Genomic DNA, 22,099 nt, shown 5'->3' on the forward strand with positions numbered 1-22,099 from the left:
GTGAGTCAGCATCCGGGGCGCCGCTTCCCCGGCGGCCGGAGGGGCCCTGGCGGCCCGGCGGCGCCCCCCCCTCCCCGGTTACCCGCCCCCTGAGGCGAGGCGCGGGAGCTGTCCGCCTTTCTGGCCCCTTTGGCGGAGCCCCGAGGCGGGTTCTGCCCGTGGCCGCTCGCGCTGTGGCGCCTCTCCGCCGCCTGTCAGCGCCCGGCTCGAGCAGGGCCGCGGATCGGCGCCGGGGGGAGCAGCGTCGCTGCTGATGTGTCTTTGTTCCTTCGGTGATCGATAACGGGGCTCTGCCGGGGGGGGGGGGTCTGCGCCCGCCCCCGGCTCTGCCTGCCTCGCTCCGGCAAGGCTCCGCGGCGTGTCCCCCGCGCGGGCGGGCATCTTTGTCTCCGAGGTCCTCGCTGCYGTTTGGATGCAGCTGTTACCTGTGCTGGGAATTCCCGTGTTTGCTCTCGGGAAAACCTGTCCCGTCTTGCTTAGTCTCTCGAGCAGGATTTCATTTCTGAATGCTTTTAGTGTCCAGCTTGGTTGCTCCAGCTAATCTGCATGTGTTTTTCCCTGAGTTTTGTCCTTTTCCTTGTTCTGGAAAGTTCAGTTTGTTCATTGCCTTCAACAGCCCATCGTTCACCCTTCAGGGGTGGTTCAGAAACCAACATCTTTTGTCTCAAAATGCTGTGTGCTAGAACTTGAGACACTATGGTTTGCCTGATGGTTATCTGTCATAAGGCAGCCTATGCTATAGCCCTTATCTGGTATGCTGATGCTTATGTGAAGCTGGGCACAAATATTCAAAATGCCTTAGTGTTTGTTTTTAAGTGAAAAAATGTGAGTTTTCACAAATTCACTTTCTTACTAGAGAAGTAGCTGTTTGTCTAACCATATAAATGGAGCTATTTATGTCAGTGTTTCAATCAAAGTAATAGACTGAGAGACCACAGGAAAAGTGGAATTCATTTACCATATGTACAAGATGGTCTTCACCTTTACTCAACAGAAAGAGATGGTTTCTTACATAGTTCTGGCTTCCACATAGCACTTGGTACTAAAGAGCTTAAGTGGTATGTTTCAAAGGCCTGTGTGATTAAAATACTTCATGGTTGAGAAAATGCATGCTTTGTATAAGATATCTGGCTAGGTCTTGTATGTGCTGGTCTCTGTGTTCAGTTTTGATGAACTGGAATTCCTAAAAAGTTGTTGTTACAATGGACTGGAAAAAAAAACCCGCTCCCTCCCCCCCACACACCCTTAGTGCTGTTTTATAAACTTAACAGTACAAACCTAGCCTTTCATTTTAGCTCAGTGTCTCCTAGGGGTTTTTTTATTTTTATTTTTTATTAGGGGACTTTATACCAAAATTGTTGCTGCTCTGGCACAAATGTTGAAGTCGCAGCAATATAGGGATAGAAGCACCATGAACTACTGATTTGCAGTTCACGTTGTATAGATGGCTACTAAGCTACAGTTTAAGGCTCAGACAACTTTGATGAATACTCTGTATCCTATTCCCTTGATTTCTATCATCCATGTAGTACCAAGAATAACTTCAGTTGAAAGGGACCTCAGGAAGTAATCTAGTTCAGCCTCATACTCAAGGCAGGGCTAATATCAATTGATTCATATTCTGTTCTTGTTAAATCTAGATACATATACAGTAACTTAAATGCTGGATAAGAAGATTCCATGTGCTCAGTTAAGCACTGCAAGAAAGTTGTCTATCTTGTTAGATGTTAAATTACAAATGTGAGAGATTAATACTGGTGAACTTATCCCCCCTACTGTAGAAGTCTGAAGAGACTAGAGTTTGGGGGCAAGAAATAACTATGCAGGCTCAGCTTTCCAGATGCCTAGTCATTCTGGTTACTCCTCTTGACTCTTCTGTGGTCTAGCTCTTCAGAGTCCTGCATATGAACACAAACTATGTTATAAGATACTAGCTGCAGTACAATGTTTTGACTTTTTTCTGTTCATCTGTAAACAATAGTCACTAACTTTGTGGTAGACAGCCCTTTGGACCTCTTCAGAAACTTAAAACTGTACTTTGTGATGTGCCTGAAGTTATTAAACACTTCATATGTAGGGGCAGGCTTGTTCAAATCCTGTTTTGCCTATAATAAGGACATAGTTTTCCACACTTCTAGTTAGAAACCCAGGATATTTTGGGACCAGCCAACTGAGACTGCCTGGAAAGCTTCAGACTTTGCAGATCATGTATTTTTCTATGTGAAACCTGGCAGACTGATCCCAGAACACAGAATCCAGTGCTCAGAGTTGTTGTGTGCTGTGAAGCTAGCTGTTTTGTTCTCCAGCAGTCCCTGGGTAACTTTAGTATACATCACTATGAACTGTATGCTGTAATAATCTAATCTTGCACAGCGATATTGCCTTGGTTCATGTCTAAAAGGCCATAAGCATTGCTTTCAGTTTATTATCTGCTTCTAGTTGACTAGGTTACAGTTGTAATATGATCAAACAACAGCTGGAGATCTAAAATAACTCAGAGGTTGCAAACCCTAGTAACTAACGAAGGACAGTCAGTCAAAGGAAGTGACTGACGGTTTGTCCTTGCACCAGTTATGATTCTCTTCCAGTTAGGTATAAGCCAAGGTGCTAAACAGCATCAGTGAGATGGGGAGAGAGTTTGGCAATGATCTGCTGTACCCCAAGCTTATTCCCCCTTGTGAGCTCACTTCACTTTCGACAGGAGGTGAAACTGGAATACACCTTGCAGCACTAAACTCTTCTGGGGGGAGAAAAGGAATGCCTGGATGCAGCTTCCCATCTCTAAGAACAGGACTTCTGATGAGTAGGCCTGTCTACAACCACCATCGCTTGTAATAAGTTAGTGTCATTGTAGTATACCAGGGATGCTCAACACTGGTTTTGAGTTGATCCACTGTTTGCTACCCTTTCTTTTTCTGGGGGTGCTATAGTGCCTCCATGTTCTGTATAATCTGTGTGACAGAGCTGTCTGCAGTTGTATCTCTCCAGCTGTGCAATGGGAGTAGCAGCTGGCTGGCATGTGAACATAGACTGACATAGCATGTCCTTGTGCAGGGGTTTTTGGGGTGTTTAGGATGTAACTGGTAAAGGTACTTCAGGCCTCTTGGCATGTCTGGATTGAAAGGTTAAGTATTTCTGTGATAACCTGTCAGAAGCAATTGCTGCAACTCCAGTATGGAATTCTTCCATTACCAGAAAGCATAGTTTAATCTGTGCTGATACTTATCCAAATTTGCAAAACTTCAAGAAAACAGAAAACTAGACATGTAGCTGATGAACTTCTGTAGCTTGTGACTGAAAGTCTCTGTACATGTACATCATGCTTATTCTCTAGTCCATTTCAAGCTCTTACACCTGAGTCTCCAAATGTGACTTTGCTGCCTTTATTCCTTCCTGCATTAACACTCCAGTAAGTCTGACTCTGACCTCCTTTACTTCCTGTTCAGTGGCTCAAATTTATGCTCCTCCCTGGTAGCTGCACAGTCAATTACAGCCTTCTTTCACTCTATTGTGTAAGGTTGTTCTGGTTAGTATCTGCACAAGTATTCTGATATCTGGGACTGTAAAGCCTCAGTAGTGACAAAACTAAAACCTCAGTACCTAAAGATTGCTTTGTAGTCAGTGGATATTGATCATAAAACCAGTGGCATGGAGCTTTGGGAGTGGAGATAGAAATAGAATTTCAATAGGGAGCTTTTGTCATTAACAAAAGCTTATTGTTGTCTGTATAATAAACATCTGAAACCACAGGTGAAGATTTGAGCTATAAAGCTTTGTAAGAATTGTTCCCTGCTGCTTCAGGGGCATCTTCTGCCCTCTGCTGCAGTGGCAGTTGTCTTGAGCTGAATGCCTATATGGGACAGGGGCTGGGAAGAGAAGGGGAAATGTGACAGTGTAGTGCTATGGGGGAAGTCCTTAGTTTTGGAGAAGGCTTCCTCACTCCACATGGTCTGTAGTCTGCACCTTCATGGCTTGATGTAAACAAATCTGTTTATACAGGCTGCTGGAAAAAGTCAGCATTTGAGGGAACAGATGTGCAGGATAAGGGGAATCAGGGTTCTGGAAGTGATCTACTTTTTTGTTACTTTTGGCAAGTATTGTAGGAATACTTCTTAATTGCCTAAATCTTAGCTTATGAATACAGTGCTGCAAAGATAATACTAGACTAATACTAATCTTTCTAATGCTGAAGTGCGATCCTTTGGTACTGAAGACCGGCCCACAGACAGACCTGCTCCTCCAAGAGAAGAAATCTATGAATACATCATTTTCCGGGGAAGTGACATCAAAGACATCACTGTATGTGAACCTCCAAAAGCTCAACATACTCTGCCACAAGACCCTGCCATTGTTCAAGTAAGTTAGCYTGAAGCATTGATAGAAAGCTCTGATAAAACACTGACAAACTTACAAAAACGAAGGCCAGTTATTTGTGTCCAGGAATTTTCAGATGACATGTTTGATGCATACCAATTTAATTTTAATATTTAAAATATCTGCAGCATTAGACTTCAGTCACTGTCTAGTTTACCTAGCTAAAATTGCAGGAAAATCGTAAAGAGGTAAACTAACACTTCTCAGTGTTAAAGCTTCAGTAATGCTGTACTTGAAGTAGAGAATCACTGCCAAAGCAAGTTGACTTCTGGGCACTGTAAATGTACTTTGTCTTGTTGCAGTCTTCGCTGGGCTCTGCCTCTACATCATCCTTTCAGCCACATGTGCCTTACAGCCCATTTAGAGGTATGCCACCTTACAGCCAGCTTGCTGCCAGCTCTTTGCTTAGCCAGCAATATGCAGCTTCATTAGGTTTAGGTAAGTAAAAACTTACTAAAGTTTTACTTTAAAGGTATGGTCCTTGTATGCAGCTGCTGTGAAATCAAGTTACAGCAACTCTTAGAGAATTGCTTGCCAAGTGTCAGGCTGTAACAAACAGCAAATAAGTAGTTAAGATGATCTGACTGCAGGGAGACCCATCTTACACACACACACACACACACACACACACACCCTTAAATAGCTAAAGGATCTTTCTGAAAGTAATGTAAACACTTAAGTTGAGGACAGTTTGCTTCTAGTTTAACAAACCTTACATATACTGTATGTGTGTAAAGAGAACCTATACTCCCAGAGGACTGTAAATAAGCTGCTCTAATGCTGTTCTAGAGGTTCTTGTATCTCTTTCCAAGTCCTTCAGATGTTTCGCTACCTTGTATCTTATCCGTATATCTTTTTTGCTTTCTCTTCTTCCCTCTATCTCTTTAGAGAAATTGGTAAGCCCTCCAGCATCAGCAGCTGCTTCCAGCCCTAGTTCTTCTCCGTCTCCACAACCTGTTTCAGAGCCTGACATGTCTTCAGAGCCCCATCAGCTCTCTTCCAAGGGTAACAGCAGTTTGAGGACTCCAAATATTTGGAAGAACTGCATGGCACTTGCACACATTCTGTTTTTGTTAACCCCTCCTAGAATGATAGTACTTACATGGGTAATGCTGGTAGAACTAGTGTGTTCTTGGCTATTGCTGCTTTTCATTATGTGAAATATTACTTCCTCCTGCTCTAGAAGTATTGATTAGAGAGGCAGGAGAAAGAACAAGTACAGGTCAGTTGATCCTCTGCTGTAAGTATCAGGAGAGTGCTGAGGTCTAGGGATGCTGGCGTGCTGCATCTTATCAAGAAATACTTGCTGGCTTAGGACTGAGCAGTCTTTCCTAGAAAGACAAGCATACTGTTTAAATAGTGGGCAGCCTCGTTGTTAAAGGCATAGGTCAGTAGAAAAATCGGGAGTATTGCTGTAATTGAGGAAACTTTAGGGTGCATGATGGGGCTGTGTACCTTGTTGAGACTCTCAATTAGTAAAACATGACTAACAACTCAGTAAGCAATTCCAGAGTGTGGAGCTGTGGTGAACTAGGGTAACATAGTTCTGGATGTTTGCTTCTATGCTTAAAGAAAAACAAAACCAAAACACTTTTAAAGGAGGTTGAGTAGAGGTACTAGACTGACCATCTTCAGGGCAGAGAGGCCAGGTGCAGCTTGCATTTAAACATGATAATTAGTTCCACCTGTTTTTAACTTAAGCATGTATGCTTGTGTTGGCATGCAGTTATTCTACTTTCTTGTTTTGGCCATCAGCCTATACTCTTTCAGTGTTCTGGCTAAGCTTTGAAACTCTTGTGTTAAACTTTCACAGCAGCTTTGTCCTACTGAATAATCCTTAGGCTGTGTCTGTTGTCTTTGCAAGTTTTCCAGGTATATGTAACTGGGAACCTGCATGATGTTACCTGGGTATATCTAGTGTGGACTTAAGTCATCCAAAGTGTCAGTGGCTTGGTTTATGTGTACTCTAAAGCTTTTCACTTTTCTTGCTCTTAAACTGTATTCAGTTAGTTTGCTTCCAAGCATTTTTTATGCATAACTACATGTCTGTAGTAATCCAAAGCTTCTAATTAAATGCAGAATGCAGTATTTCTTCTGAGTACTGAAGACTGTCACTTTATAATGTAATTGGTGTAAGGTATACCAAACCATGAAAAGTATTTACATGTTTTGTAGTGTGAATAAATAAGCCTGGATCGAAGAGCTACAGAAGTCTTGGGTAACACTTTGGCCTTGACCAAGAAGGAATTTAAAAGGGTAACTTTGAGATCCTGGTCTGGTTTCAGGTTTTATTTGTTTGAAAGCTAGCAATAAGCAATGACAGTACTTCAAATAGTTGAAGAGCTTCTGAAGATGGCTTACAAAATGAGATATAGTTGAGGTTATTAAGCCTCTGCAGCGTTTTTTTTCTGACAAAGCGGGTGAGCTTTCTTTGAGCAATTTCAAAGTGGTAACTTTTTCCTTTGAATTTAAGGTATCATGTAAAGTAAAATCCTGCATAACCAAGGATACACAAAGAAATTGGATTCCAGTATAAACTTTCTATTAAGAGACTGCCTTGGCTTGCATATCTAATGTGTGTCTAACTTGGTTTAAGAAATAAATGGGTAGACTTGCTGATTTAAGGCACTGGATTTGAGAGCCAAGACGACTTGTATGGCAGTAGTGCTTTACCCTAGTGCATATGCCACTTGGAAATAGTGTATAATGACACACACTGAAATTTTTGAGTAATTCCTTAAAAAAAAAAACTTTCTCCATAGAAGTGGATAGGGTGTGAGTAGTGTTGGCACACTTTCTGAAATGCACTTTGTTATTGAAACTTTTGCAGGTGCTGGCTTTCCTTCTGTTCACCCAGTCCGCAAAAGCCCCATGGTAGAGCAGGCTGTTCAGACTGGCCCAGTTGACAACATGAATTCACAAAAGCCGCCCCCTGTGAAAGTAGCTCCAGGGGTTCAGCGCAATGGACGGCAGGTTCCACAGAGCAACAGTAAGACAAATGGTATGTATGTGCCACTTAACCTTGAAAGTGCCATTTTGAGTTGTTCTTCTACATTGCATACTAAGGAAAGTGCCATTTAGCAGCATCCTTCCAAGTTGCATAGTAAGGAAAGACTAAAGTATTCCAGTTTTGTTCTTGTGCTCCTTTATTAAGTGTCTTTTTCTTATTTAAGTTCCTGTAGATACAGTTCAGGCAACACCTGTGCAAACCCAAGGACAGGTGAATGATGAAAATAGAAGACCTCAAAGGAGAAGATCGGGTAGGTTCACCTGACACTAAGCATTGCTTTAGCTTATAAAAGCAAATATGTTAACTCYAGTGAAGGGTATTGGACAGAAGATTATGGGAGCAAAACAAGGCTTGATAAGGCTTTGGGCATTCAAAAGTGCTTCCCTGACAAAACAAGTTCTGGAGCCTCAGAAGTTTAGAACCTTCCAGAGACAGAGTTCTGGTGTTGGTGTGTCCATTCCCCCTGCCCCTGGAAACTTGAAGGTATTTTATAAAAACTGATGCTATGAGTTGGCAGCAACAACTAGATTTCTGTGAAACCTGAAGTATTTTTACTGGGAAGGGCAGCCTGTTTAAGAATTTCCAGAGCTGTGGCTAACATAGCTCACAAATGAGAGGAACTATGGAGCCCTTGGTTCCATAGAACGGTTTTTATGTGATTGAGACTGCCTGCTGGTAAGCAAAAGAAAGTGAAATGAACTTCAGATCTAAAGACATATTCCTGCCCAAGCAAAATGAGAAGGCAGGAAGCAAAACTTGAGACTCAAGTTTTCAAATCAATTTGCCTGAAGGCAACACTGTACAAGGGGGTGATAGCTTTTCCAAGAAAAGCTATCCAATAGTTTCTCAATTGGAAACGAGAAATGCTGTGAAAACTATACAAAGTACAAGCCTCTTCATGGCTGTATAAGTCTTGGGTGTTTTTTTTTTTTTTTTTCCTGAAACCAGTGGTCTGGTTTCTCCCTGCTGTCACGGCAGGTTTGCAGAGTAAGTACAGTAAGATGCTTGCAAATGAATAGCAAACAGAATTGATAGTTCTCCCCTTCCCCTGGTTTTACTTTATATAGTACTTGTTTTGATTTCCTCTCCTCACACTGAAAGGAAAGTTGGGAATAGTCTGTCTTAATAGTAGGACTAACATCCTGGAATGCTTTTCAGAAAGTTAAAGTATTGCTGTAATGTGTTTTCTACAGCCAAGTTCAGAAGTTACTTTCAAAGAGGTGTGGCCTAACCACAGGACTGGAAGCCAGAAACTCCTGAGTTCTAATCCTGGTTTCCTCTGGTCTTGAGCAAGTCATTTAACCTCCCTGCGYGTTACCAAGTGTTTAAACTCTCCTGCTTTCAGGAAACAGGAGAACCAGAAATCGTTCTAGAGGACAAAACAGACCAACTACTGTGAAGGAAAATACAATAAAATTTGAAGGTGACTTTGACTTTGAAAGTGCAAATGCACAATTCAACAGAGAGGAACTTGATAAAGAATTCAAGAAGAAACTGAACTTTAAAGGTTTGTGGCTTCATTAAATATGAATTGCTGAGTTAGTAGTAAACACTGCATAGAGAAACTCATTCTGAGAAATTGCATGGTTACATGTGGCAGCAACTCAAATGTTGTCTGAGGGAGCAAGAAAACAGATGGCTCTTCAGTATGCATCAAGGAAGTGTAATACATTTTATTATCTTCAGATGACAAAGCAGAGACAGGGGAAGAAAAAGGGGACCCTGGAGTGGCAACTCAAAACAATGATGGTAATGCAGAGGAGGACCTTCTGGGACCCAACTGCTATTATGATAAATCTAAGTCTTTCTTTGACAACATCTCTTCAGAACTGAAATCTAGGTAAATATTTTTGAAAAGCTTGCTTTTTTGCCTCTTCGTCTCATCAAAATAGTTTGGACTGTGCAATTTTAGGCCTAGAATTCCAGGCATAATCCATGGAATGTGGTTTAATTCTTTAAAACTCTTAGTGCAAGACGACTGGCAAAACAGTCTTTAAAAGGGAGGACTGCCATGCATCTGATGGCTCACTAGTTATATTACTAAGCTTCATGCAGTGAGATGAACAAAAAGCAAAGATTTCAGCTGACTCTGTTCCACCTTGCTGGAACTATGATACAAGAATTTCCAACTGTCTCTTCTAGTACTGACTTTGCACCCATCTGACTTAGAAAAACATCTTATCTGATTCGTGGGAGGAGGCAAACAGCGTCATGGTGTGCTGAAGATGGTGCAGCTATGCAGCTTGTAGACTGGAGCAAGCTAAGCCTGGAGTCTGGGCAGGGAGGAGCTCAAGTCTGTCTGTAGAAATGCATTAAATATGGGGAACATTGATCTTGCTTTTTTTTTTTTAATAATCTGCTGCTGCTGACACTGGTGTTATCAACCACATAGTGAAGTTAGGCTTCCCTTTAGTGTCAGTATGTAAAATTCCCTCGGTAATGTTTCTGCTTCCCTTTAACAAAGTTTTCTTCCAAGTGCTTGCTGTAAGGCATCCAGGGTTATGCAGGAAGAAGCAAACTGGTGCTGTGGAGCTCCTTCAGTAGGTGTCTGCTGAACCTCAGCTGTGACAAGACTTCCTGGGAAGTCTTCTGGAAAGGCTTCACTAGAATTGGGAATTTATTATTTTTTCCAAAAAAAACACTGGGGTTTGAATTGCTAGTGAAGCCCTGTTTGACCCTTTTCAAGGCCCATTCTAGGCCCATCTTTAGTTTTCTGGACTGAAAAAGTAGCTTGTGAAAGTCCACAGCTGTCACTTTGAAACCCATGCTTACCACAGGGATTGAGTTAGTGATTGTGCCTACGCTGCAGCTTGTTCTTGATGCAGTCCTTTAAAAAAAGGAGCATTTTAGTTCAACAAAATAGGGTGTTTAAAGCTTCCTGGTGAATGAGTTAGAGGCTATTTAATGTTTGTTTAATCTGAATGTAGTATTGTTCAGTTCTAGGCGCACGACGTGGGCTGAAGAAAGGAAGCTCAATACAGAGACATTTGGAGTGTCTGGACGGTTCCTTCGTGGCCGCAGCTTTCGCGGGGGATTTCGAGGTGGAAGGGGTAGTGGAGCAGCAAGGAGAAACCAAACCACTCACAGAGCTGGTACTGGCAGAGTGTAACTTCAGAGGCAAGTTTTTAGCAAATATTGTCTCAGAACTCTGAACTAGGTCTGTCTCTTGTTGCCTGAACTGTCTGCAACCCATTTTGCTTTCTAATCTCATGGATACATCAAAAATTGTTCCTTATTGTATCTGGTATATCTTTCCAAGTGATGAAAGGAAATATGAAGAGTTTAAAACGTTTTTGTCTTCGTTCTGTTGATTTCTGGAGCTAGCCTTCTGTCAACTTCAGAAAGCAAGAGCTGCTTATTTCAGCTGCAGTAATGTAATGATGAGGCTTTCTAGCTAAGCATTTCAGAGTTGATATAAGGGTAAAAAAATTCATTGCTTCCTTCTTGTTGGGGAAGGATCTCCTGGTATCAAATCTAAATCTGCCTTTTTTCCTGAATAGGTTTTAACATTTCTCCTGAGAAGATGAAACTGTACATAGAAAGAAAGCGACCAACTGCTGCACTAATGTGGGAAAATGGTTCATATTGTTTACTGTCTCAGCTCAAATGACAGAACTTCATGTACTACTGCTTCTATTCTGGACTTATTTTGGACCAGCAACTAGCAGCTGGAATATTCTTTGGAAGAGGGAATGTGTTCAGGGGTACCTTCTTCAGGGTGGCTTTAATTTTTGAGTTTTTTGTTTTTTTTAAGTGCAGACTAACTTACAACATGGTTCTTCTTTCCGGGTCTCTCAAAGGCTGCTATAGTCTAAGCTTAAAGTCAGACTCCTTTTCTGTACCCTGAAGAAGATAATCATGCTATTTTAACATGGAACCAAAGCTCACTTGAAATAAACCAGCTAACTTGTTTGTTCTGAGTAACCAAATGGATTCTTTGGTGCTGCTGGTCTTATTGGTCTAGGCAGCATGAGAAGTAGCACTTGGTATCTGGAAGAACGGATTCCTGGTGCTGAGGAGTTATGTATATTGTCACTTGGGAATACTGGATTGTTGATCATGTAGTAGTGTAAATGACTGGACAACTGTTTGTCAGCTGGTACGAACGTGGAGGTACGGCAGGCTTGCACGCAACTGTGACTCTCCCTCAGATTGGCGAAGGGTGCTGGGCACTCAAAGCCTTAGAATAGAGGTTAGGGCAGTGTGGGAGGAGCAGGGTGCTGTGGTGTCGGCAGGACAGGAGCAGCGAGCGTCTCTGCCTCTGCTCAAATAGTCTTCTGCAGTAGGTAGCTGTCTAGGAAGGAGCTCAGAAGCTCTGATTTGCCTCTGTTTGTACCTCATTCGTAGACAGTACTAACAGCAAACAGTTCTCTGTACACTAGTAGACTGTGGTGGAACACTATGGAATGTTTTCATTAAACTAGGAATGGGGAGTCCATATAATGAAGCTTAACAGATGGGCATGTTTAATTTGTTTCCTCTAAACCCCTCCATACTGTAAATAGTTTAGTTGTTCTTTTGTTTTTAAAATCTGTATGTGGGGAAAGGGGCTGGGAGGGAGGGGGTTAAATTTGTTTGCATGAATAAGTGGGTTAAATTGCTACAGGCATGTGTCCCTTTTTTGTTTGGTAGGGAATTTTGTTGAAAAAGCACCTTGATGACTGAACCCCTTACATAGCTAGAATTTTTTTAGTTATGCATTGACTTAGGTTACTGTAAAAGCTTGGATTTATTTTTGTAGGACTTTATTGCTAAGAATTAGAACATAGCAGTGGGGCTGCTCTTTGGAGTAATGTAAATTGTAATTATAATAAACATGTAAATGTTTAATGTTTTCCTCCTAGTGTGTTCTGTACATAACTCAGCAACATCAGCCCATACAACTTGTCCAATACCTGTCCTAATAGGGTTCAAATTTAAGTCAAAGGAAATTGTATTGCAGAGTTCTAGCCAGCCTGAAAAGTATTACATGGTATTTGTAAAGGGTGCTTAAAAACCCTGTTACAGCCTTTGAGCCCTTTCTTACAGTTATCCTGCATTCTTATGTTCGGTCACTCTGGGGAGATTTGAGGATTGAGAAAACTACCTAATGAATGGAATAGTTGCCCAAACTGCAATGTGTGTTCCTCATTCTTTGTGCATCTGATGGAACCTGAAGTCTGTGTATTGGTAACTTAACTATTACTTTGTTCTGGGTGGCAATGCTTCTGGCTTCAGTAGCCACAAATGCTGTTAGTATCTGGGCTCATACCAGCAAAAAAGGGTGTGTGCTAAAATAATGTGGAAGCTGCTACAAGCCTCTAATTTCTCTGCTGGCAAAACAGTCAGTGTGACATTATGTTTTAAGATGGACTCACACTGCCAAAATCAACTAAGCAGTGAGTACTTCATAGCTTGTCCTATGTGACTGCAGTGAAATGAGAAATCGGAATTAACTTCTGTACAACAATTCCTTTTGGTTTTTTAAGGCAATAGTTCCCTTTGTTACACATTAAGCCTCAGCTCTAACAGCTTCAAGACATGATTGCTCTGTTGCTGACAATACTGAGGTTGTTTTACTACGAACATATTGCAGCATTTCCACAGGTAGAGTCCTGTATCTGCATCATCTTTGTGTACTGTAGTAGTGCGAGGAGCCTAATGGCTTAACACTCCTGGGCTAATCGGCTGCTAGCCCTTGTCTACCACAAACACTCATTCTAGTTCAGTCTGTGGCAGACAACTGGACGTAGCTCTTTCATGTGAAAGATCCCTAAGACTAGGGAAAGATAGTGACTTCTGCAAGAAACCAAACAGCCTAGCAATTCAAAACTCCTGTTTAAGGCCTCAGGGWAGCACTTCATCCCATAAGGCATGTCAGACTTAATGCTGTATTCCAGCAAGACAGTTTCTCTAGCTTATGTGGTCTAATACTTCCCTGAGCAGGAGAGGGGGAAAAAAAAAAAATCACTGCAGCTTTCCTGTCCTTGATTCCTGATACTCTGCCCACACTTTCCTTTGAAGCATTTAGCTGTAAACAGCTGCTCAGTTGTGGTGCAACAGGCCAGGAAAAACATGTGAGCTACTGCAGGCTGCTTTATCTGCTGACTGGGGCTATGGCATCTCCCACTCCAGTCTAAAGGGCCTTCCTAGAACCCCTCAGGGGGCTGGTTAATCTCCCTTTGTGGGGGCAAGGTGCCTGTCACAAAGGTACTGTGGAAAGTAAAGGTTCTTTTTCACTCTCTCCCTGTTCTTCCCCACCTGCCTACTTGTGGAAGCTCTTGCTTTACACCTGTAAAACCATTTGTTCTTTGAACGTCAAAACCAGATTGAAGAACCRCTTGCAAAGGCTGTTTTATTTCCTGTTCAATCTACTTAGTGGTGATGTACATAGGAAAAGTTTTATATATTAAAAAGTGGCACCTAGCATTGCCACTTTGAGATTAAAACAGCTCTAAGGAAAAGCAACCTCTGCAGACAGGTAGCAAGCCTTATAGATAAAAGCCCTTGAGGGTGAGAGGTGTCTTTGAAATTGAAAAGGCAACATAAGCAGCAAAGCACAAGTCATAAGATGACCCAACTTCCCCCTTCCCTGGAAGCTTTACCTCAGCATTGGGAGCAAACTGCTTCCCTTAGGAGTATGGGTTTTACTCTGTAAACATGACTCTAAGGAAAGGTAAACAAGATCACAGTGTGCAAAAAAAAAAAAAAAGAGGCAGGAGGAAAAAAACCCAGCTAGAATCAGTTATGTTAATGCCTATGGAGCATAAAAGCTTGCAGGCCCACGATCATCCAGGCAAGCCTTCTATTTTAGATCAGCCTCTATCCCAAATACAAGTAACATGGCCATAGCCAAACCAGCAGGGCTGTTTTCCCTGGTGCCTGCAGGGACAAGCCCTACCTCTGCTAACAGCAAGACTTCCAGGTGCCACCCATTCCTCTTTTTGCCCTCTGTGTTGGAAAGGGGTTAAAAATAGTGCAGTGGAGTAGGGGCTGTTAGCAACAGAGCTAAGTTTGAGAATTGTCTTTATCAAGTTTATTATTGAGCAAAGCTGTTGAAAGCAGATGAATCAACTGGAAACAGCTTTTCACCTAGCTCTCACTAGCTTAACAAACCTATTCTTAAATAGGTAGTGTTGGAAGACTGCCAAAACTGAGGATATCAACAAATGTACCACCATGCAAATACTTATCTGGAACAGAGTATCAAATTGGGATAGTCACAGTCAGTCTCCTCTGTGCTTTTTTTAAAGCATAGATGAATAATCAGTTATCACCTGCCATTTCCAAATGTGTCTATTTTGAAGTTTATTATATTACAAGTTAATGAGTGCATATCTGATCTGATTAATAACTGCATGTTTCCAAAGACCAGAGGATGATTCTATAACATGATATGACTTTTGGTACAAAACAGTAGTACAGAGGTAGGCTTTTACATTATTTATAGAATGTAAGGGATCTACCCTACAGAAGGGAAGAGGGAACTAGCTGTGGGAATATGCTGAATGTGAACAGTAAGCAGAGGTTTGACCAGGAACTGAACACCACTTCTGCTGGTGAGACATATGGAAGAATTAGCATGAAATTAAGTACAAAAGGAGAAACTGGACTAGAGCTTTATGGTTTAACTCTTGTGGTATGTAACATTCTTTGCAGTTACTTTTAGCATTAGGAAGTTGTTGGTCTATAAATCCCCTAGTGGGCAATCACAATAGCAACATTTTATTCTGAACCGGATGAATCATGCAAAATCTAGGTAAGTAGCAAGTCACACACCTCTTCTGTTATGACATGCCTCCAAAACAATCAATCCTCTTGCTGGCTTCCCAAAGCATTACACCCCAAATTCTCTATACTCTTCTTTAGAGGTAAACCCAGTACAGTTTGTGACAGAGGGTGGTTAAGACTTATGTCCAGACCCTAGCCCTTTAAATTCAGAAGTACAATTTAGGAAAAAAGACCCTCACATCTCCATATTAGTTACATTCTGTTGAGGCCATGTGACAACATTGTTATGAGAGCCAGCTAAGAAGAGTGAAAGAGAATCATTAAACAAAGTGAAATGTCAGAGAAAAAAAAATGTAAATAGATCTTTGTTCTTTAATGGGTCTTTCTTGCTGTTTTGTAGCCAACCAAGTAGTCCTAGGTAATTAAAATCCAAGGAACAAATAGATTTCTTTAAAATAAGAGTTAAAAAAAAAAAAAAAGTAGGTTTATTGTATGTCTCAAGAGGGGCACAGTATGAATAAATGGAATGCCTACATGTTGTCTATACAGAATAACCCATCACTTGAATTAAAAAGCAGCTAAGCAGTTGAATTTCAGTCATCATGATGTTTTCTTCTGTTTTTTCTTTTCATTTTCTTCCTTTTCTTTTTCAATTTCAGCAACATACTTCTCAATTTCTTCAGGGCTTAAAATCTTAAAAGAGAAACACAAGTGACCCTCAAGATACTAATACAACTTAAGAGGCTTTTATTTAAGTGATAGTTAACTCTGACATGGAAAGAAAGTTACAATATCATTTATATAGACACAGCTACATTGCGCAGACACAGCAACATTAAGCATTCCTTGGTCACTAATATCAAATAGAAGTATTTGCCAAAGCAGAACGGGTGATTAAGGGCTGGAAGTTATTGTAAACCTACAGCAACAGTATCAGAGAAACAGGCTTCAAAAAGGAAAAAAACAAAACAACCGCCTTACCTTCAGTGGCTGATCTCGTCTCATAACTGCCAGCTCAATGTTTTTCCCACCAGACTGTACAACCTTAATAAAAGTTAGATGTAGATATTAGCAGTCTATCCATTAGTCAGTTCTAGCAAACTCTCAAATCCTCATGGCCAAGGGAGATAGCTGGGAAGTATTTCCCTTGTTAGCTCCATCTCTCCTCCCCATTAGTAGTACAACCCTTAAAGCAAAAAAAAGCAAGGGTCTTTCTTCTGGTGTCAGTGCTCTCAGTTATTGCTGAAGAACACCACATTTCTACAGTCTGACTTTAGATCTAAACTTTCCATATCTTAAATTTCAATACAGAAGCAAAACGTAGTGCACATGGTTTAGTGCATCTTTGATACAATTTTGTTTTAATTGCCAGAACTGAAGTCTGTTTTCCTTCCCAAAGAACTGCTAGTAAATTCTTCCATGTGAATTACATAAAGCTTGAATTACAGAAACTTGAATTTAATCCCATATTCAAATACACAGTGCCCTCAGCCTACAACACATATAGTTTTAGTAGATTATTTTATAGTACTTCCCTGTGGCATATATACTTGTATGTACTCGTATTTAAGATGTTAATCCAGACRTATGGTGAAAAGTCATGCAAGGCTTTTGAAGCAGACTCACCTCAAGAAGAGCCTTGATGACAAGTTTAATAGTTAGGTCGTCTGTCTCAATGGCTTCATCGGTATAGTTTTTCTCCAGGAATTCACGCACGGATTTGGCTCCTCTGCCAATGGCATTAGCCTGGAAACATTGAAGAAAAGGTTAAGCATGGAAGTTTAAAAAAAGATGTCATTTACATAAGTTGTACACTTATATAATCTTAAGCCATTTTATGATCACCATGTATTGTTCAGTAGACTGAACATGTTACTTCCCATGTCACATGGGAAAAAGAGGGTAGAGGAGTCAGGCATATGTGTTTTTTGGAAAACAGGGTAAGATTTCCTAACTAAAGCTAAATTGCAGACTGCTATTCCAAGTAAATTTTATCATCAAGGATTCTTGCAGTTGTGAGGTAGCACCATCTGCCCAGTTAGATCTCCCTTCTACAGTCTCTAACAGAGACATTAACTCTTGAATATTTCATTAAGTATCAGACAGAGACAGAACCAACTCACCTTCCAAGCATGGTATGTACCAGATGGATCAGTCTGATACAGCCGGGGGGTTCCATCAAAGTCAAATCCCACAATAAGAGCAGAGATACCAAAAGGTCTGCGGCCATTGCTTTGAGTATATCTCTGATGAGAAAGAGGACACATTTATTTCAGAAGCAGTTCTAAAAGCTTTTCTAGAGTAGAAAGCAGAATCTGTGGAAGTTACAACCAGAAAAGGGATTAGAAGTGTTTTTAATTGTCTTATCAACCTATTGAAGTTAGAATTCCTTGCCTTACAAAAGACCACAAGTAATCAAGTAAGATGCAGTTATTTTTCAACTCCTTTTCTTAACATCCATTGAAGTTTTCTGCATGATTACAGTTATCAGAAAAGAATCTTTCTTGTCTGCAGGCTACCGCCAAGAAGCAGACAGACTAAAGACTAAAAGCCCAGCTATAACACTGTGTTCTGACAAGCACGCTTAAGAAGCTAAAAAAGAGGATGATGACATTTGAACACAGTTTTCAACAGTAGTTTGCAACTTTCCTATTAGAAAGCATAGCATCATCTGCAGTGACAAATAGGTTGCAGGAAAAACAAGATTATAGTCCTTCTCCTGACATCAGTTTAGCTAAATAGTTGCCACATTGCACACAAGAAGTGGTCATGAGGCAAGGAGTCCTGATACCAGCAGCACTATTTCAGTAGGAATACAGTAAGACAGTAAAACTGTTACAGTTTGTAACAGTTGTAGAGAATTTGTGAATGGGCCAGAATGAAAGACTACCTAAACGTGAGATTACTGTAAGGAAATAAAGTGAAGCTTTGGAAAGCAGTATTCTGCTCTGGTAGACCAATGATTATTACAAGAATTACGCTATTATCATCATTGCTATACTAACACGTCTGTGGATAAGTAAAATAAGACTTCTGCTAATCCCCACTAGTTACTGAAAATTAGAGTTTAGTGCATTGGCAAATGAATCATTTTACCACAGAATGCAGTTGGGCATATTTTGACATTGTAGTTCATTTTAAATTCATGAATATCAAATGTGAAATATATTAAGTACAGCACTGATTTTCTCCCCTCTTGCCCCTCCCTGCAATGTCTTAGTAGAAGGAAACTGTAATAGGAGCCATGAAGACGTTTTGACAATAACACAGCACTATCATTGTGCACGTGAATTAAAGCTGTAGATTAGCTTTAGCACAACACTTCGCTGAGTGTTCCTCATAATATACACAAGTGTAGTTAATGCAGTCTTTACAAAGTATTAAATTGTTCATCTTTAGGAAAAAACTTGCAATCAGCTSTCCTTCCTCTCTATTACTACAGCTCTATTTCCAACAAATAACTGTAGTCTGTTTTGTTACCCTGATTTTTACTAGCCAAGCAGAATGTGGCCACAAGAAAAGGTTTTATCTGCTTGGTCTGAAGTGCTGCTCACTGAACATATTTTAAACATCTCTGTACAGTTCAACATACCTGTTTCAGACTAGCGATGTAACGTGTGATGTATTCCACAGTGACAGGATCCTCCACTGTAAGTCTATGGCTTTGACACTCTACGCGAGCTCTATTTATAACTATTCTGGCATCAGCTGTAAGCCCTGAAATGACAGTGTATTCGCTGTATGTTCAGAGTCATACTTCATACTGTATGCACAAATAAGACATCTAGTCTGCCCCAAAAGGCTCACAAGGTCAGTGTCGACAAAAAACCCATAGCAAATGAGAGTGCACTTTCTCAAGTTTGCTGAGCAAGAATAGCACTTTTAAAGCAATAATAAGGAGTTTGTGTATCAAAATTAAGTAGAAAGTTTTAGCTTACAACTTTCATGTCTGTGAGTCAGATTACTTAGTCCAAAGTTGCATAGTGTTATCAGAACACTACCAACAGACTGAAAGCATTCCATCAAACAGCAGTTTAGCAAAGCAATTTCAGTTCTCAAACATTTCAATTATAATTTTTTATACAATCCTCCTAATTATGAGCCTGCTTATCTTCCCAGTAAATCTTGTCTACTTGATGGGGATATAGCAGCATGATGCTAATTGCCATAAGTGAGTATGAAGGATTGAAATTTGATTTAAGGAAAAGGCTCATTAAAAAAACGAAACAACTAGTTTCCCGTTTTATTTTTTGGCTAATGACTCCACTTTCASCCAATAGCCTTGTTTCCTCAAGAGGACTTTTCCTCAAGCCTGTGAGCCCACCTGCAAGTACCACAATCCTTAGCTAAGGAAGCAAGGCAACCAAAGTTAGTTGAGCTCATCATTCTGGCGTACTAACTCTAAAGAACAGTATCGTTGCCTGTTAAATTAGATCTCTCCTTAAAACATTACTGACACGAAGATTCTAAATTACTTCAAGAGAGGAGAATTTTTCTGAAATCCATTTTCTCTCCTTTTAACTTCCATGCCCCTTGTGTAAGTTTTGAACAACGGAAATTAGTTAAGGCATTTGGAACAAGAAGAACGTGAAAGTAAAATGTTTACACTTCAAACCACTGGAGACAGGACTGTTCATTCAGAGCGAGTCTTCTGAATTAGAATGTAAGGGATTTTTCTTTGTTTATGCAAGACTGTTTGCAAAACAGCTTTTTTGGCTTGATGCATGCAGGAAAAGGTACCTGTAACTGACTCATGCCTCTTATCACTCTTGTGAAATGTATTAATATGCCTCTCCGCTCCTCTGAGCCAAAAATCTGCATCTGTGCCAACGACACATCAGTTCTTAGTTTTCATCCTCATGTTTAACCCAGAGGACCCCGTTAGCTCCAACAAATACTTCCTTTCATTAGATCACCATCTCTCTMTATATATTTATACATATACTGAGCTGCTCTTATTCAAAAAGAACAAGCAATTGTACATACTCTTTCCCCACAGTCCTCAGCCAGTTACACAAAGCATTTTTGTTTTCAGAACTCATAAACCTACCCAAAGATGCTCCAATAACCGCTATACCTAATTCAAAACCCTGTAGAGATCATATACCTGCAAAAGCCATGCAGACATTGTCATCAAGAGCACAGATCTTTCGTACAGTTCTTTCATCCTGAAGTTTTGCCACAGACTTCTTTTCCACACCAAGAACAACAATATCCTTCCCTCTTACTCCAACCTTCAATGCATGAGAAAGAGAGAGAGAGAGAGAAGAAACAGTTAAGACTGGCCCCCAAAACCCAGTAGTTACAGACTTTACTGAAATGAGTAGAAGAAAAAAAAAATTATTTCAACCTGAAGCTGGTATTTTGTTTCCTACTGCAACAACCTGGAAAAAGGACTAATGTAAGAAGAGAAATTGCATTAGATTGCAGAGTGTGGTTTCATAATCAGCTTACACCCATTTAAATCTATGCTGCTCCTAAAAGGTATATTCCCACTCCTCCCAACTGTGTTTTCCCCAACTCTCCCCAATACCAGAATTAGAATTTCTGCAGCTACACAGAAAAGTGGATAAGGTAGGTGACCCAGCTGAAAATTAACCCCTAAAAAGGTAACCAGGCCAAGTGGCTGGAACTATCCATTTTAGTAGCAGCAAGACCCTAAATCAGCTTAAATTGATTATGAAGCCATTGCCTTAGGTCCAGAAGCCGGATCAAGATAAGACTGCCACGGTGACTGGTTCACTGGTGTTGTTCAAGTCAGAACCCCAGATACTTCAGATGAGACCAAGTAAAATCTGCAAGCAGCAGCCTGTCAATGGCTTGCTTCCTTGTACTAATTCATACTCTTGAATATACCTCTGCCAACACTTGGGAAAAAGAAAATGGGCCTTTCATACTTTTAATTCTGCTCCTTTTCATAGAGGGACATGCATAATTTGTTCTTATACAGTGGCCCAGCTCTTAATATGTTACAGGTCTTTCTAAAAACATTAAACTCAATCAACTACTCAACAAGAGATAAAGTACAGATAAGGTTATATTAAATGTTAGCTCCGCTTTTACAGTGCTTCCAATTTGGGGGTGGGGGGGCGCATCTATTTGGGACTAAGTCTTGTTATAGTTGTTCTTATCCCAAACACAGTAAGTTCTTCCAGCTATTTTGTTATTAGGGAATTAGCATAGTTTCCCACCTCCCAATGGTAAGAGTTTTCACTGGGCATAAGTCTGGACAACTGGAAGACCAAAGCCTACATACCTTTGCTGACATGTTTCCCAAYCCACTGGGAATCTGTATTTTGCCCTAGTATGAAGTATTACCATTTTAACGATAGGTAGGGTAATGAATTAGAGGATCATTATTTTTCAGTAGGTCAAGCAACAGTTTTGTTCCCTCATGACAGAGAGGTAGCTGCTCCGCTCACTCAACCTTCCCCAGTTCGCATGCGGCCAAGCAGTCAATGCAGTAGCTGCCAGGACTCCCCCTTACACTCCCCCCCCCCCCCCCCCCCCCCCCCCCCCCCCCCCCCCCCCCCACCAGCGCCGGGCCTCAGATTCAATGGCTCAATAAATAAAGAACTGTAATACATCCAACAGCCCCTGCCCCCCTCCAAAAAACCCCCCAAACCCACCATAATAATCACTTGAAATAGAACACAGGTTTTACACACAACACCGTATCCCTTCTAAAGGAAAAGTAATTTTTAAGGTAGCTTCAAAACCATTATTTAGCTTTGAAATCGGTGTTACGGCTTCAGACCCCAAGCAGAGTTTGAGTAATACGCTCCGAGAAAACAAATCGAGTTTTCGGCAGGCAATAAAGGCCAACCTTCCCCCACAAGCCCGGTCTCGCCGGCGTCTCCAGGCCGCCAGAACCCCGCTGACAGCGGCACGTTTCAGCGGCGACGAAAGCCGCGCCGGGGAGCCCCCGCCGCCGCGAAACGCGCGCTCGCCGAGCGGGCGCCCCCACCTCACCGGGCAGAAGATGGAGGCGCGGCGCCCCGCGGC

General features: G+C 41.1%; 2 protein-coding genes across 8 annotated transcripts; one reads left to right on the plus strand and one right to left on the minus strand.

The window, feature by feature from the left end:
* Positions 1–111: 111 nt before the first annotated feature.
* LSM14B (LSM family member 14B) lies at positions 112–12,211 on the plus strand. Of its 6 annotated transcripts, none has more exons than XM_026087529.1 (10): positions 117–2,838; positions 4,193–4,356; positions 4,677–4,812; positions 5,263–5,379; positions 7,205–7,375; positions 7,548–7,634; positions 8,730–8,891; positions 9,071–9,224; positions 10,322–10,501; positions 10,885–12,211. In XM_026087529.1, coding segments are annotated over exons 1-9 (1,164 nt in total). In that variant the 5' UTR covers positions 117–2,837; the 3' UTR covers positions 10,494–10,501; positions 10,885–12,211. The 6 variants fall into 6 exon arrangements, with proteins under 6 accessions (XP_025943649.1, XP_025943392.1, XP_025943314.1 ...); XM_026087695.1 differs by having other exon boundaries at positions 4,677–4,740; XM_026087864.1 differs by lacking the exon at positions 10,885–12,211 and having other exon boundaries at positions 112–2,838; positions 10,312–10,415.
* Positions 12,212–14,966: 2,755 nt separating this feature from the next.
* PSMA7 (proteasome subunit alpha 7) lies at positions 14,967–21,842 on the minus strand. Of its 2 annotated transcripts, none has more exons than XM_026057136.1 (7): positions 21,814–21,842; positions 20,202–20,328; positions 18,687–18,811; positions 17,218–17,340; positions 16,721–16,840; positions 16,076–16,138; positions 14,967–15,787 (listed from the first exon to the last, which is right to left on the minus strand). In XM_026057136.1, exons 1-7 carry the CDS (start codon positions 21,814–21,816, stop codon positions 15,695–15,697), a joined length of 654 nt encoding a protein of 217 aa, XP_025912921.1. In that variant the 5' UTR covers positions 21,817–21,842; the 3' UTR covers positions 14,967–15,694. The 2 variants fall into 2 exon arrangements, with proteins under 2 accessions (XP_025912921.1, XP_025912920.1); XM_026057135.1 differs by lacking the exon at positions 21,814–21,842 and adding an exon at positions 21,724–21,742.
* Positions 21,843–22,099: the final 257 nt, after the last annotated feature.

The sequence above is a fragment of the Apteryx rowi genome, unplaced genomic scaffold, assembly GCF_003343035.1.
Source record: "Apteryx rowi isolate R43461 unplaced genomic scaffold, aptRow1 scaffold_0, whole genome shotgun sequence".
NCBI classification, from domain to species: domain Eukaryota; kingdom Metazoa; phylum Chordata; class Aves; order Apterygiformes; family Apterygidae; genus Apteryx; species Apteryx rowi.

Bases quoted from the DNA above. Each gene is read 5' to 3' on its own strand.
- PSMA7 (XM_026057136.1), bottom strand. The intron at 17,341-18,686 runs GTATGTTGAACT...CTTTCTCATCAG, and splicing joins ACATCGCTAGTCTGAAACAG to AGATATACTCAAAGCAATGG. The intron at 16,139-16,720 runs GTGAGTCTGCTT...ACTTTTATTAAG, and splicing joins TCATCAAGGCTCTTCTTGAG to GTTGTACAGTCTGGTGGGAA.
- LSM14B (XM_026087529.1), top strand. The intron at 7,635-8,729 runs GTAGGTTCACCT...TCCTGCTTTCAG, and splicing joins ACCTCAAAGGAGAAGATCGG to GAAACAGGAGAACCAGAAAT. The intron at 9,225-10,321 runs GTAAATATTTTT...AGTATTGTTCAG, and splicing joins TCTTCAGAACTGAAATCTAG to TTCTAGGCGCACGACGTGGG.